We start from the raw sequence: 17406 nt of genomic DNA on the forward strand, positions 1-17406 counted from the left end.
AGGAGACATTTCCTCGCAGACAGATCTGAACCCCCTCAGTCTTTAATCTGAAATAACACATGAAAAAAACGTTAAATCTGCTGACGCACTGCAGAAAACATCGAGGGACTCACCGTCTCTGTGTGTCATTCCAGGTCCAGTTGCTGTGATCAGTGGCGAGGAAGACTCTGCCAGCCCTCTCCATCATGTCAACCACGGGATCATCACCCCGTGTACTCTGGATGCTGGTCCTGATGCGGTTGTCATAGGGATGACGCGCATCCCAGTGGTGGAGAATCCCCAGTACTTCAGACACGGCCACAACTGCAACAAGCCAGCAACCCGTAAGTCATCAGTCCATCAGTCTCCTGTCTGTTGGGGTACCGAACCAGAGGGGCAGGTCAGCTCTGCTGGGGCTGATGGGCCCGGACCGAATCCTAAAGTCCTCCTGGATGTCATTGCTTTGTGCTTCTTTACATAGCCAGCCTACGTCCACTTCGATCTGCGCCATTCCGTGAATTCAATGCTGTGCCGAACTAAACTTTTTCCAGAACATGTAATTATTTCTATCCTCTGAGGTGCTCAGGCCATCATTAAGTTGGTGCAGCAAGAGGAAGCTGCTGTGTCTCATCCATCATTATTTATAACCAAGTGATTGAACTGGAACAGCCTTCTCTTGTCAAGCCCACCAGACTGGACACCGTATTTTCCTTTCAGACAGACACAGGAGAGGGACTCTCAATATTCATCCCATCATTGCAGTGTTTCACCCACAATTCAACAGTTTGTACAGCCAGAGGAGAGAAAGAGCTGACAATGACCACAGCAGGGGGGGGGGATGGTTCCGCCACTGAACCAGGCTCTGGTTAGAGGTTTAAACAACCTTTTAACCCAATATGAGCAATCAACACCAACGATGCGACACAACATAAAATGATGAGTAAAAAACCCCAACTGCTGGTCAGTGACCCCATGAATTTATGAGGCTCGTTTACGGTGTCACATCTGCACCCTGATTTGTTTTCTATCTTTACGCCGAGAAGCACTCGGGCCCACAGGGCTTCACGGTAATCTAGTATCGGTTACAGCGCCAGCATCCTTATATGGCGTGAACATCTGGAGACATGGTTTCAGGCCCCTCATCTACAATTTGTTCTGCTGCTCGCAGTCTGACAGGCGACTGGGATGTAGCCAGCCTCCCTCTGTCCCCGAACCCATCCGCTGGTCCCCTGGGACTCATGCTGCAGGTTTGGGGAAAGACGTGACCGCTGCAATGTGACATTTACTCGCGATTACATCAGGTGTTCCAGGGAGTCACAACGAGACGTCGCAGCGGCTGCAGAGTGACTCCTGCTCCTGGAGGAGTTGGTCCCGGTCAGGAGAGTTTACCACAATTTTACCAGGCAGACGGCTTTTGACTCATATCCCAAAAATGACCACTGGTCAGGTTAACAGAATTGGACGTATGGATTTTAGCCAATGAGGTTGAAGGAAATCCCATTTATAGGTAATAAATAAATAAACGTCAGGTATGATGTATTATGAATCACATGAATTGTTAATGGCAAAGGCAGCGACTGATTTAGATCTTCATGTCTTGCACAGGATATCTGATTGCAGGCTAATGAATAAATGACAGCTGCTGCAAAATGAAACTTTCGCCCACGTTCCTGTTGTGTAAAGTCAAAGATGTCTGGCGAAGCCCTCTGAGCGTTCCTGCTCTCTGAGCTCTACCTTCCCCTTTTTAGATTTCATTCCATGTGCATGTTCAGAAAGTGAGACTCTAACAAATGAACCCTGATTTCATCACAGGGTCATAAATGGCTACTGGCTGCAAAAAAAAGGGAAAAAAGGAATGAGCTCAGAACAGCTCCTGCCTGTGCTGATCCTTCACTGAATATAAATGCTTCCTTCCCCCAGGACACAAACATAGGAGCAGGAAATATCTGTGTGTACATGTCTATATCCACATTGTGTAGGTGTACAACAGGGAAATGGAATCTGTGCACATATGCGCATCTAGGTAGACTTTTTTCCACCTCCAATTTGATCCCCAGGGTGGCCCCTGGGCCCCGGTGGCTCCCTATTGTCCTGCTGCAGGCCTCATTGAGACACACTGTCCTACAGCTCCTGTCCACTGCTGCTGCTTTGTGCATCCAGTGGCACCGATACATAATTCATTTATTAATTTACTGCTTGTCAAAGAAGATAACACACACATAAAATCACAGCCACACACACATCTGAAGAAACTCTCCTTACTTACATCTGTCAGGAGTCCAACAGAGAGCTTCTGGGATATTGTGAGATCCCCTCTGAACACTGCTGCCGCCCATTGTTTTTCTCCGTTTATCTACAAGGTCGATTGAAGAGATGGGATTTTTTTTTGCTAACAGCTTGATCACATTTACTGAATAACAATAATAAGTAAATCACAGTAAATCTGTGAATATTAAAACGTAAAGCTATCATCTCTTGTTAAAAGCAGCTGTCGGCAGCAGTGAAGTTGGTTTCTACATCACTTTATGAAGCTCGCAGCTCCTTCTGGAGCATTTTGAAACCATTTCAAACAGCTGCTTTGGGTTGGATGGGGAAGGACCGTCTGCATGGAAGGGGGGAGCCGCAGCTCTGGAGATCCCACTGTTGTTTTCCCAGATGAATTATTCAGGAGAATTTCCTGGTCAGGTGCAGCTAAAAACCACAAAGCGGAAAAATGCTCTCTTTCTGTCCTCGGTTGCTGCTTGGTTGTTGCTGCTGACATTTTAAAGCCACAGCAAATATATAAAGAAATGACATAAATATCATCCAGGTGTTGTTGTCCTCAAACCTAAACACACACACACACACACAAACACATGTTCACGCGCGCACAGCACTCTCACGCACACAGCTGTGACGAACTGGAGAGATTTGGGGGTATCAACCAGCGTCGATCTCATTGTCACTCTGTTGGTGATGATTGCTCCAATTCTCCAGATGAAACGCTGGTCTTGACTTTTATTGCAGTAAACAGGCGAGCTGTAACTGATTAGAGCTTTTGTTGAAATCAGCTTTTTTTTTTTTTTTTAATGCCTGGCAAAAAAAAAAAAAAAAGAGGCCAATTCTGGGGTATTGCAGCCACATTAGGGAGATAAGGACAGAAAAGGCAAAGGACAATTCTTTAGCCTAATGACAGATCTATATCTAGCTGGATCTGCTGTCTCCCAGCAAGTGGTTTTGTTTTATCAGTCGGCTCGCTATTTTAATTACAGATTTGTCACATCCCGCTGGCCAACATCATACAATAGCTTTTGATGTTGGAGTGTAACACTGAGTCTTTCATTATACCCATGTTATTAGTGATATCACACATGGCTCGGACACCCCCCCCCCACCCCCACCCCTCCTGTCCCCTCTGCTTTTGGTGTAACAGAGACATAATTCCGCTCATGGTGATGTTTTTGAAGATTAAAATGTTTCCAGCAGAGACAAGGAGAGAGTAATTTGGCAGCTTGAAGCCACCAATGAATGAAAATGCAGAGTAGATTGATTAAAAGGGAGCCGTCATCCTCCAAGGCTGTGATTCAATGAATGCTAGCTGGAAAGTGAGCCGCCATGCTGACCGACCAGTTGTGACTTCAAAGATTGCTCTTTAATTTGCCATTGAAGTCATCCAAGATGAGCTCTTTTCAGGAGAGGTCAAAAGGGAGCAAATGCAGGAATACAGAGGGATTACCACAAAGATGTCCGTGCCAGATTCAATTCTATCAAATCTATATCCCCAAAGTTCATTAAAATTCACCCACTAGCCAAACCGCCGGATGAAAAATGAATTACAATGCAAAACTGCATCTGCAGGCTTGTTTAATTGGTTCCTCAACATTTTTGTACCACCTATTACTGCACATCACAGCAAATTACTGCCATCGTGGTTGGCCAGCGGCGGAGATCATTTCAAAGTTTTAACTAGTTTTATTTTGCCACTTTAAAAGCACATTTCATTTTATTCTTTTAGAATAGAACATTTAGAATTATAATTTTAAGCTCCCAAACATTTGAACCATGTCCTTGAGCAAGAATGCACAAGAAAATGTTTTCTTACATAAGCATAGATTAATTTTTTGTGCTAAACTGAGATCATGACAAGCTAAAATGATTCTTCTTTAGCTAGGCCGCTCACCTCAACTCAGCATGTGTCAAGTCACTTCTCACACATTGATTGAATTTCCGCTGTAAAAATCGGTTTAGCAGAGACGATTGGGTGGAAAACTGCTGCGATGTGAACAAATAGTGCCTGGACGTGAAGTCACTGATGAGCAGCGATGGAGAGGATTGGGCTCTTGACTCACAGGAGGTGATTTCACACAGAGGAAGCAGCTTTTATCAGAGAGGCTGAAACAAATATCGTTACTAACAATAGAAATGAATAAAAAGCACGACAAAACAAAGGTGCGAGAATAACTGAAACTGTGGGTACATGTCAAGCCGCTAATAACCCAACTGGACCAGCTTAGAGTTTGGTTAACGTGAACTTCAGAACTTCTCTCTTCTTATTAGATATTCACTGGCACATCTGTAGGGACGCTCAGCTCAGGGTGCACACCAGGCCTCGCCTCTAAGATGACAAATATAACTGTTAAGACTGATAAAGAACATCCCCTGAGCAGCAAGTGTAAAGTACTTAGTGCTTAAGTGTACTTAATGCTAAAACTTTAATCCAGAAATAACACTAGTTTGAGCTGAGGGAGCAGCCGTCACACAGCAAAGTTTATCTCTCAAATGCTGTGCGTTGCCTCACCAACTGTGACAATATCAAATCATTTACAAATAATAAAACATTTGTCCCTGAACACCCAGGTAGAGTCAGTTCAATTACAAAAACTATTAATATTCATATTAAAATACAGATGTTGTCGGAGATGAGAAATCAGGAGTCAGTGAAGATCAGAGGAACCTTTTGTGTGACTGCTTTAAGATAGATCACGTAGATCACAGTGTAATCATCCATCAGACAAATTAAGGTTTACCAAATATAACTTTTAAATATGTGACATTTTGTACCACATTGATATTATATAAGTGAGACATTAACGCAGTGTGTTAGTTAGCTACAGACATCTAAAGGTTACTTTCCCTCCAGTTTATTGGCATAGATCAGCAATGTGATTCAAAATTGAGGGATTATGGTGAAAAAAACATTCTAAATTTATAAAAATGTTAAATTCTTAATAAACTCTGCAGCATCCCTGTCAGTCATACAAACACATTTGATTTTTAACCTCTTATAATAGAAGATCACATATTAAACACACTGGTCCTGACACCAGTAGCAGCAGTCCATGAATTTTATTGTACAGTGGTGAGATTTCATGGATTAAAGGGTCGCTGTTGCTGCTGCCGCTGCCATTGGCCAGTCTTGACTGCGTGGTTATGCACACGCACCACATGAAGGAGCACAGGTCACAAGCAGCAGTCATCCAGCTTCAGCAGGTTGTAAGGAGGGCTATGCTGAGAGTCAGCGGTTAATGGGGCTGTTGCTGTCAGAGTTTGCCAACAGCAGCAGCAGATATGGAGCTGCTCTGCTGCAGAGAGCTGCTGGATGAGCCCCCCACCCCACCTCAGTACCAACATCCTGCAGCGCTCTGTTCTGTAGACAGGCAGAGATGCAGGAGCCGTGATTCCCCTCCTCTCCGCAGCTTGAAACGCTTATCTGAGTGACAAAGGGTCGGCAGTCTACACCGGTCTGGGCGCGACGTGTGCAGCAGCGGCTCCGTTTGCTCTCAGAAATGTCCGGAATATTCACAATTGTTGGCAAATGTCTTTGTGTGACGTGAGCTGAGAGTGTGAGAGGAGCTCGGTCTCCAGCGCTGAGCTTCGTTGTGTCCAAACCTCCACATTTAAGGGACTTGATGTCAGAGACCAGGAGACTTGTATCGATTGACCTATCGGACACTTGGGGAAGCTGTCAGACACACCTTCACTCAGAAGCAAGCACACACACATCCACACACACACAGACTCGCACAGGGAACAAAGCTGGTCAAACATCAGCGTTTCCCCCGGCAGCTGGACCTGACTCACTGACTAAATCTCAGTACAGTCTTGTTTCTCGGCCTCCCGGGAGAATGTTTGTCGGCACGCCGGCTTCAGGTGAGCCGGGACATATGAATGGTGCCGAACTGGTGGTCGGAGATTTAATCTCGGGCCTTTTCAACGCTTCACTCTGCCTGAATGGACTGCAGGAAGCAGTTTTGTACTGCAGAGAAAGTCAAGGTTAAAGGACCTTGTCCTCGCCACTGCCAGCAGGCCCAGTCCATAATAGGCTGTATTTGTTCTTTATTTCCATCAGTGGGGAGGAATAAGCTGGTCAGTGTGGACTCACCCGCTGAATAAAGGTGCGTCTGATAAAAATAGTCTAAATCCAACATTTGCATGCAGAAAATAATGAAGTGGTGGCAGTTGGAACAAACGGGGAGCTAAACTGTTTTCTGATGCAGCAGATTTGATAGCGGGGACTCCAGTGTTCTCTGGAGAACTAATTTTCCTGCATTAATTTGTTGCAGTTGAGCGGGCCTTATTAAACTGCTCCCACCAACCCCGCTCTGATAATATATTATTTACATTAGTCCTGATTACAGTTCCATTCATTTGAAAAGATTTGTTTCAATTATGCACCGATTGGCTTGCATGTGGTTTAGAGAAAAATCCAGTAGGTTTTCAGGTGCAGCGAACGTTGTTCCTGATCCAGGTCAGTTCGATGATATGCAAATGACTCAGTAGCCATTTTGAGTTTTCCTGACGCTCTCAAACAGAAGATAAACTGAGGAACTCAGCAGCCAGTTACATCCAGTTTATGGCTACTGAGTGAGTTAAAACCAAACTTTAACTTACAGAAACATTACATTAACTAAAATGTCTGCAGCTCACCATTATTTTAATTTCAATATTAATCCGTATTCTCCCAGCTGTATTTAGGAACACAAGTACTACCTACGATTCTTTTTTTTAATATAAATATCCATCCAGGTCCGATTATTAATGTGTTCCACAGCGTTTTAAAGTCACAAGGTCAGAACCTTTGAAGAACACATCGTCACATAGAAATGCTTCATTCATGAAATAGAACACGGTAGATTATTTCCAGACTAGACGAACAGGAGCAATTAAGAACGGCTAAAATCATGAAGCGACTCCGTGGAGTTCATTTACCTAAAGCAAAGATATAAGTACTGATGTGATACAACTGATAAAATATGATGAAACCAAGCACAAACTTCCTATTTTCACACTGGAGATAAGGACTTCATCCATGAAATATCACCTCTCTACACAGCGAAGGAGACGATAAATGGAGCCAAAGTCAAGATAACGATACTAACTTCAGACAAAGGAATGTATTATCCAGCATTCATCATGTGGGTAAAAGCGCTTCCCCACCTGCTGATGCTGTAGATAACAGGCTTCGCCCCACTCAGATTTTTTTATTTCTCTGGCTGGTTCATGAAGAGAGGCTTCAAGACACTCCAACAACAGCCTGAGCATGATGAGCCAGCACCGACCCTCCATCCTTAATGACTGAGGGCTGCAGTCAGCAGAGCTGCTGTTCAGATTATTCATGTTTTCAACATCCGTCAGGTCTGAAATCAGATGAGAAAAGAGCAAATATTTAGGACTTTCGCCCAATGAAAGTGAGCCAGGGCACATTTTCAGTGTTTTGTCTTCTGGATGTTGTTTTTAAGGCTCTGAAAGCAGGATTTTACTGATGACGGCAGCGATGGGTTCAAGTTCCAGGTGAGGGTTACACGCAGAACGTTGGCCGCCACTTTCCACAGACGCTTCTATTCTATTCTCTCTTCCTATGGTGATTAACATGGAAATAAAGTGGAAACAGAGGAAGGGTCAGGCTGAACATATGACGTCATCCTGTTAGTTAACATTCACCGCTCAAAATATCATTTTAAAAATAAAAACCTCACCTCACTTAATTATGGAAGCACAAGCCGCTTCCAGCTGATTGGATTGACAGTTTACATCTGAAGAAAGAGCGGCTGTGTTTGGTTACCCCCACCTGAAATCAACCCCCCGCTGTCCTGAAAGTAGGCTTCAGAAAAGAAAGAAAAAAACAAACCGGGGCTGCAATCTGGCTGCCATTATTATTGCATAACGTGTATGAAGTGCGCGGACGCTGAAAAAAAGGCTTAACAGGAGCAGTTTGGTTAACTAAAGGAGACGGGCCAACACAGGGCCAATTGAAAATCGCAGACCGAGTCGAGCTTGTCGGCTGAATGAGGCTAAACACCAGCAGAAGCTGCATCATCTTCATCATCATCATCATCATCAGTAGCAGCAGCTGCACTAGCAGGGTGGTTTCCATCCCAGATGTAGGTCCTAGGAAGACTAGGAAGTCTTCCACATGGTCTTTAGTTTCATTAATGGTTTGTTTTTGGCGTTTTTAACCGTCTGCTCATCACCGTTACAGGATATTATCCTCTGCTCAGAACATGGGATCATAAGCTGCTTTTCACTGCTGTGTCTGTCATCTGTTGATAAAGAACAGAATTAGAGAATTACCATATTTTCATGACCATAAGGCGCACCGTATTAAAAGGCGCCCCGTCCATTTGGGAGAAGATTTAAGACTTTTAAGTGCGCCTTATGGTCGGGAAAATACGGTAAATGTAGCTCAGAGCTGCAGAGAGCAAAGGTTCCCCATCTGAACTGATGACTTTGGTCGTCCAACACTTTCTTAAATAAACTCCAGTAAACCATATGTAAACAGTAAATCAATAAAGGTTATCCTGGCGTCATTGGCAACAAATTTTTCATTTTAATATTTATTGCCTCAAATCGTCACTCAAATAAAGAGCGATCACCAAGAGAAATATGTTTATCACATTTTCCCTTCATTTTCCTTTCATAACCAAATCAGCCCAACATGGGAGAAGCTGCATTTACTTGTTTTGAGTGTTGTTTGTTTTGTTTTGTGCGTATGTGGACACATTTATAGCAGCGTTGAGCCAACAATCAGTTGCGTTTCATTCAAAGTGAAGCCTGGAAGTGCGACTCTGCCCTTAAGCCAAAAACTCCTCCATCTTCTCCCTACCGCGTCCTCCACAGCATTGCTGCTAAGGTATTAGCTGCTGAAATGTAACCAAGGCCACACTCTCCGAAATTAACTGACAGAACTGGTTCAACATAATTCTGGAGCAGAAATGTACAAAAGCCTCCAGAGACAAATAGGCTGACATTTCTAAAGGTGCTCATTAGCTGTCTTATTAGCTCCAAATATACTATATACATCCTGTCTACATGTCAGCCAATGGTTTCTACTCTGCTTTTCTGCAGTGATTTGCTCATAATAGCATTGCACCCACAGCTTCACCTCACATTTTTCATGTTTCCAGATGTTACATATTAAGAGTGATAGCAGCGGCACCTTCTGGTCCTTTAGATGTTTATGAAGGGTCATCACCACAGGCTGGTATCCTCTTACATGTTCTTCAGTTTAGAGGCATAAAGAACCACATATATGATCCTTTCCAATCTCCTCTCCTCGTGCAGCTGATCAGTTCCGGAATTGTATCTGTTTTCTCTTGTTCAGTCCCAGCATTCACGTGTAAAAAAGGTCTTTCTAAGATTTTTTTTTCTTGCCAGTATGCGGCATTCTGATCATGAAATGGTTTATAAAATGACACCCTCTGCTCTTCTCTCCTCTGCCCGCCTGCGGTTTAGTTGTCCAGCACATAAAGCGGCGAGACATCATCCTGAAAAGGGAGCTGGGCGAAGGTGCGTTCGGCAAAGTCTTCTTGGCAGAGTGTTACAACCTGAGCCCCACCAAGGACAAGATGCTGGTGGCTGTCAAGGTAAGTCCTCATCACATCTGTGGGTGTGTGTGTGTGTGTGTGTGATCGAAACACCAGCCAACGGACGGTCTTCAAACAATCCTTTTTTTAATTATTCCAGGGTCAGTGTCAGTACTTTTTAAATTCAGACAGAATAAAACCTCTCAGCTGTGACCCTCCAATAGAATGAGCCTCAATTTAGAGGCCAACATTCTGTTGCAACACTTATGTTCAAGTTTGAACGTATTAAAGGCTGCACACTCATATATTCAGGCTTCCAGTCACCGCATCATGGACCACGGCGCCCTGAACAATTAACTGACTTGTCTATGGTAACGAGACACTTTGTTTTTGTAAGGAAACTACAGAATTTTTCCCTTTACCAGGATATATAGACCTGATGCCTGAAAATGTCACTGATAAGAGTCACAGACGAACATCATCCGTGTTCACTGACGAGGCAACAGCCCTTATCAATGCATCTTTTAACCACAGTGTCTACCCAGAAAGCCTCCGTCACCAGGAGCTCTGCAGGCAACTTACAGCCACTGTGACGCAAAATGCAGCTAAGGGCCTTGATACTAAAATGTTTGAGTCATCTCAATTAAAATAAAATGTTATTTATTTTTTGAGGATTCAAAAAGAACATGTTCAGTCATCCAGGAAACACTGAGAACCCTCATACCCTCATGTGTTTGTGTATGTATGTGAGAGCTCTTAATGGTCTACTGCAGGTGATTAATGGATGCTATTGTTTACGAGGAGAAGAAGATTCTTGTTAAGAGTGCGATTGATTTGGCCGTAGAGTTTTACCTGCTCTGCTCTGCACCTTAACCCTCCCCAACACAGAAGGATGCATTTGCTTTCCAAGGTCTCTCCATCAGTGATAACGTCAGCAGCGGGCTGACAAAGCAGCAACCAAGGCCACAGAGATCAACACAAGTAACTTCCTGTGTTGTGGTGGTGATGTAAGGAGGGTTTTGCCCACAGGAATCTTAGAAAAACAACATAGTCAATAATCCAGTTTCCATTTAATGTGTCTGCGATGGTTTTTTTTTTAGTTACTACTGTATGTTGCTTTGACTGACACTGGGGCTTATCAGCATACAGCTGCTGGTGTTAATACCTCTGCTGAGGGCATAACTTGCTAAACTTTTTCACTTGCAGACTTTAAAAGATCCCAACCTGTCAGCAAGGAAGGATTTCCAGAGGGAGGCGGAGCTGCTGACCAACCTCCAGCACGACCACATTGTTAAGTTCTATGGAGTGTGTGTAGACGGGGACCCTCTCATCATGGTGTTCGAGTACATGAAGCATGGAGACCTCAACAAATTTCTCAGGTCAGTCAGTCGTCTGTTCTCCAATGGTTGCCTGTACACAGGCCACATTAATATTGCACCGAGCAGTACGAGTTAAAAACACAAGTCCGGAAAAGATTTTTCTGAGGGAACCCAGGGTTCTGGGTTAGCAAACAGGTTTAGTTGTAGTACTTCTGTATCGTAATGTCAGACTGTATTGAGGGAAATGACCTCTGATACGTCTCTACAAAAGCGACACAATGGCGGTACAGCCAGTGCTTTGGTAATGAGATGATCCACGTCAGCGCTTCAAAAGGAGACTGAGTAGCGCCTGTGTGTGTGTGCATGTGTGTGTGTGCATTAAAGACCTTGTGCGGGGAAATCATTCCTGAAATGAAAGGCAGCGTCGTGAGTGATGAAATTCTTTCAAGCGCGGTGCAAGTCTTTTTTTTTCTTTCTTTTTTTTGCTCTGTTGGACCTCTTGGTCACATTTGGCAAATGCGATGTGTGGAAAATCGGTCGCAGAAAGGGGAAGATCTGATTCCAGTTCAACCTTCAGACGTGACAATTAAAGCTGGGGGTTCATGTTTGTGTTTGAACCCAAATTGAAGCGTTCCTGCCTCAGATATAACCACTGTGGGTCTTCAGCATTCATACATACTGTACTTTTATTTAATCCAATCCACTTTATGAAACAGCACATTTTATAAACTTTTTTTTCAGATTCTACACAGAGTAAAATAATGTAAAATAAGTGAAAGTCAAAGCCAAAGTACCCTTGAGCAAGGTACCAACCCCCCCACAATGCTCACATAGGGCCCTACATTGAGCTGGTGAGCCTGCCTTCATCCAAATGGAGCTGGGATGGACTTCAGCAACCCCCTCCTGACCCTGAAATGGTTATAGCAGCCAGGAAAAGCAAATAACTAAATCTTCATAAGCAAAATGCAATAAAAGAGTAAAATAGACCCACACTGACACAACTGTCATCCTGAGTTTAAATCCAAAAAGCGAAAAATGGATTTTGAGTCAAGTTGTTGACAGGCTGTGGGCCACAAGTTATTCCACAGATTGGTGCAAAAGGAAGGACGATCCTACTCTGAGGCTCGTTGTTGGAACAGCCATTCATAGCTGAATCATTTATTAATCTATTAATCACTATGGAATATATATCCGGGTGCCAAACCATCAAAGGAACAAATAAATGAATCCTATTAGAAACAGGAAGACAGTAGAGGCTTGATGTGATCACTAGTGTGGACTCCTGTTAGAAGATGAGTGGCTGCAGTTTAACACCACTAAAGAGTCATCCAGTGCAATTAGCACAAATAGCCGTCCCCCCTCCCCAAACTACTCAGAACTGAAGAAGCCTCACGGATGACTGGAGCAACATATTCAGTTACTTTCAGAAGTCCAGTTGACTAAAGATTTAAATGGATTACTGGATGGAGGAGAACCCTCGTGAACATAAAATATATATCAATGGGAGAGAGAGTAGAAAGAAAAGAGGACTGGCCCAAGGATGGAGCCTTGTGGAACTGTGTGCTCCAGATGGGCAAAAGATGAGTGGGACTTACCAAGTTAACTTTGTGGTCACCTGTGTCAAAGGCAGCACTGAGATCTAAAAGCACATGAAAAAAAACAAAAAAACAACATTGTGTAGACACTTGGAGTTGTATCTATTAATTAATGTTTATTTGGTTATGGTTCTTTAATAATAATGTGCTTTTAAACCAGCATTGTGATATATTTTAAATAAGTTTTAAAAGGAAACAAGCTTGTGGAAATTGGACAAAAGTAGTTTTAAAGATGTGCTACCTGTGGCTTTTATTGGAGTATTACGGACTTTTGTGGCTGTTGTTCAGTGAAGAATATCAAAAATAATAGTTGACTTTATTCTGCCTCACCCAGAGCACACGGTCCAGACGCCATGATCCTGGTGGACGGCCAGCCACTGCAGTCCAACGGCGAACTGGGCCTTTCCCAAATGCTGCACATCGCAACCCAGATTGCCTCAGGCATGGTGTACCTGGCCTCCCAGCACTTTGTTCACAGAGATCTGGCAACCCGCAACTGCCTGGTGGGCAACGGCCTTCTGGTCAAGATCGGAGACTTCGGCATGTCCAGGGACATCTACAGCAGTGACTACTACAGGGTAGGAATTTGGGGTCCTTGTTTATGCTTTCTAAAATCAAGACATCTTCCCTGCTGCTAAAGTCAACAGATAAACTTTAAAGTGAACTTGATTAAAAGCCCCCACCCACATGCTCCTCTTCCACTGGCGTTAGCCTCTAACATCAGGCACATATGAAGTGTTTAGTTGCTAGTGTTCACGCTAGTTAACACAATGTTCATAAACCACCTCGAGCCTTTTTTGTTTTTGTTTTTATTACTTTTGGAGGGTGTACTACCCCCACTTCCACACACGCACACACACACCAGCCATCATGGATGGAGAAGTTTAGAAGACGGCTGTGTTGAACCTAAAGCTTCGGGGCTTGTTTATGCAGCTCCATATTCATGTCCTCTCTACTGTTTAACACGATTAATGCTCTGAACGCCGCAAACTACGCAGCAGAAGCTGAAAAAGTTAGACTTTTCGCATTTGGATGCATACATTTGTCCTCTGCTGTACTGGTGGCCTGACGCTGTGTCAGATGTTTCTGTCTGTGCTGGCTGCTTGTGAGGTTTGTGTTTTTGAAGTTAGGATCTGATGTTTTACTAGCAGGAAGACAGTCGACCTGGTAGGACAGAAGCTGGCTCATATGCAGCCCTCCGGGACTGGATTTGGGCTCCCAAAGGGTTGTCTCATCAAGGAGGAGCTTTTTTTATATGGGATCTTTCAAATCGTCAATAATCAAACTCAACCACATAAATCTAATAATCGGAAACTTCCACGTGAATATGGAAGTGAGGAAGGAGCTTCTGTGCAATATTAGCATGTATGTTTTACACCTACATTCTCAGCCCACATGCTACATATTCCTGGGTTACAAACTAATTACTGCTGCATTGTTTGGATGTTTAGCATCAGTGGTATAGAAAGATTGTGCTTTTTTTTTTCTTGAATACTCATTATAAGCTCTGTGTGACGGATGATAATGGGATATTTAGACACTGCTGCATCAATAGCCCTGTTTTTATGGTAACTATGGCAGATATGAGGCTAATTATCTTGTGCGTATGATTTATCGCAGTGTTGTAATTATGCGGTACATATGCTCTGGATTTGCTTTTGGTTTATGAATCTCCCTCTGAAATCATCTTTATGATCACTGGAGGAGCCTCAATTAGAGATTTAAGTGGTAGCTTTAGACTTGACATGAATTATTGTCAATCGTGGCGGGCTGATGATGCCAGAGAAGTGGATGCTTCAGATTTTTCCGTCCTTCCTCATTGTTCCTCTTCACATACTGCGCGTCACATCACACATTTCACAATAGTTAAAGTATGCTGCACTTGTCAGCCACGATGGTAACTGAAACTTGAGGAAACTGACTCATAACTCTGATATGTTGAAATGTACTGAAAGGACGAAATATATTTCCTTTTTTTCTGTTATTTAACCGGTGACAGTGATACTGTCAGGCACAGAAGAATGTGCTGTTTAGTGGTTGTAATTAAAGCCTTAATGTGTGTTTGACTGATCCTCTCATCACATGCAGCTACAGTTGAACCCTGTTAACTTTTGATTAGCATAATTGATAAGGTCCTGCTATTAAATAGAGCTCAGTGTTTTGAACCATTAATCCTTAACAGGAGCTGAGGAGGCAGCCTCTCTGTCACCTGTCACTGTTGTGAGGGACTCAGGGACCCAGCGGGGGAGATAGTCTTTTTGCTAGGATGATAAAGTGCCTTTGCCAGTCCAGAGCGACTTGAATGCTCATGAGAAGGGATTTATAATTGCTTATAGTGATAGCTGTCAGGAACAGGTTAGTATGCAGTGTCAGTAAAGCGTCGTCAACGCGTTCTGAGAGATTACCCAAAAACACAAGCACTGCTCAGCGACCCGTGTCGGACCACCGGAAACCGTCTGCGAGAAGAACTCAGTGCATATTTAAAAAGAAATAATGAATATCCCCTACAAATAATTTATTAGAAAGCAGCGTCAGAGAACTTCTTCAGTGGAAATGTTGGTTCCCTCTAAAAAACTCCGTGGCAAATGTATTGAGCGAATTTGAGGCGGTTGAATAATTTATGGAATAATTAACTGGGCGCACACTTGACTGAGGATCTGAGGGGTTCTTGCAGATGTGTGTTGGATTAGGCGGAAAGCAGAGAAGAGCAACACTAAAAAGCAGAGTGTGTATCCTCACTTGGACAGCATGTCCTATATGTGTTACACCTTATATGAGAGTGTGACGGTCCACCTACGCGCAGGAATATTGACAGACCCACAGCTAAGGAGCTCCTAACAGTATTAGGAGTATGTTGAGTGGTTATAAATAGCAGCTTCAAGCCTCCCGTCGCTGACTAGTTGTACTGTTCGTCACCCTCGGAGACACATGCGGCAGAGGGAAAACAACTTGGACAGACGCAAGCGTCCTGTTCCTCCACCTGTAGGAAGGTGTTTGTGTGGTTTGACAGGGAGACGACCGCACAAGCTGCTAATGCAGGTTTTTGTTATCACGTTGGGTTGGGATTCCTCATCTGTCTGATCGTGTTTTCCGAGCAGGAACCCCGATTACGCAGCGACGGGGAATGCTTTGTATAAGGAAGCAGCGGAGTGCACAGGTGAAACACAGCCTGATGACTTTCTGTTAGTGGAATGTCAGTCTCAGTCACTTCCTTTATTCGTAATTCAATTTTCTTTCGAGCAATTTAGCTTTTTTTCTTCTTATGATTGCCATTTACACCATATTTATTTTCAACCGGGGGTCAAAGAAAATAAAGTCGTTTATTTTATTTCTTGCATTTACATTAGCATTTTTTTTTCCCACCAGAGGTTTGCTGGCGGTGGAGCCTTTTCATTTGGTGGTGGTGGGGCTTTGTTGCCCATTTTCAGAGAGCCTGAAACATCCTGGATGCGAAGAAGGAGAAAATTAAAGTATCCATTCAGCTGATTTAGTCATGAGGAATGCTACAGAATAAAAGCTTCTTTCAAATGGCACATCTGTGTTGTGGAATCTGCAGCAATGTTCTAACGTGATGAGATTCAAGGACCTGGTGTTCTTTGTGATGGTGCCAGGAGCCTCTGCTTACCTGCACTGCTTTGCTTTGAAGAAAAATGGTGTCTGGGCTATTTTACGCAAAACTGTGCAGAGCTCGCTGGTAATCAGTACACAGGCCATATGTATTGCTCCTTTTGTACAGGAAGGGAGAAAAACCTGTTCTCTCAGTCCCTTTGGGTCTCATTTTCCCCTCCTCGCTTCGCCTGGCGCACCAACACATGCAACAGAACCCGTGAGAACATGTGCAGCTACCTAAGACGGCCCAGGAAAGCAATATTTTTAGTGTGCTCATTATTTTAGTTGGATTTTTCGCAAGAATTTGAGAAAATGCCAATCTCCTCAAATTATTTTTAGATAGGCCAACAGCACGGCACCTCAGTTAGTCAGTGTGTCCATCTGCTGCTCATGACTGAAGCATCTCAGTGGGTATTTGTGATTGTTAGCGGGTCTTGGATAAACGCTGGATACATTTCTGAATTAATGTTAACTGCAGTTTCAGTTTGATCACATTTATTGCATCTGTGAATTGCGTGGTCATCCTAGGTTGAATTGTTTCTATTTAGTTGTAGGCTTAAAATCTGGGTTACACACTGACGCAGTCGACAGGTTTACTGGTTTAATTGGTGGAAAATTTATGAGTTCTAAGAGCAAAGATGTTTATTCTCTCTGTCACATCCTTTGAAACCAAACATCTGCCACATACATCGTTGCATTAGGTAAATGAACTGGAATTACTCCGATTCATTAACTTGCCAATACTTCATCTCACCCCGCAACACACACACACACAAAATAAACTGCCTTGTTGGTGGTACAAATTGGTGTCACGATGCAAACACACAAAACTTGTGATGGATTTGGTAAATATGCAAACGGTGCTGCTCTGCAATCTCATATTCACAACATAGTTATCAGTCTAAGGAGCCCAAATACTGAACAGAAGGTAAAAATTGTGATACTTTGAGGACAAGACATGAACCTCTGAATTCTGTGTGTGCGTGTGTGTGTGTGTGTGTGTGTGTGTGTGTGTGTGTGTGTGGTGAAATCCTCTGAATCTTTCACCACCCAGCAGCCAGAATAGATTCTACTTTATCTCCACTCGGCAGCAGCACAGCAGGTAGAACCTTAATGGACATC

General features: G+C 43.5%; 1 protein-coding gene across 3 annotated transcripts in view; it reads left to right on the forward strand.

Annotated features, from left to right (window-relative positions):
- ntrk3b (neurotrophic tyrosine kinase, receptor, type 3b) overlaps positions 1 to 17406 on the forward strand; it is a 130266-nt gene that overhangs the window by 102213 nt on the left and 10647 nt on the right. For all 3 annotated transcript variants that reach the window (XM_011609523.2, XM_029846418.1, XM_029846419.1), the window contains 4 exons: positions 135 to 323; positions 9691 to 9821; positions 10968 to 11140; positions 13010 to 13253. In XM_011609523.2, the coding sequence (XP_011607825.2) occupies positions 135 to 323; positions 9691 to 9821; positions 10968 to 11140; positions 13010 to 13253 (737 nt within the window). The remainder of the gene's footprint in view (positions 1 to 134; positions 324 to 9690; positions 9822 to 10967; positions 11141 to 13009; positions 13254 to 17406) is intronic.

This window comes from Takifugu rubripes, chromosome 13 (genome assembly GCF_901000725.2).
Source record: "Takifugu rubripes chromosome 13, fTakRub1.2, whole genome shotgun sequence".
NCBI classification, from domain to species: domain Eukaryota; kingdom Metazoa; phylum Chordata; class Actinopteri; order Tetraodontiformes; family Tetraodontidae; genus Takifugu; species Takifugu rubripes.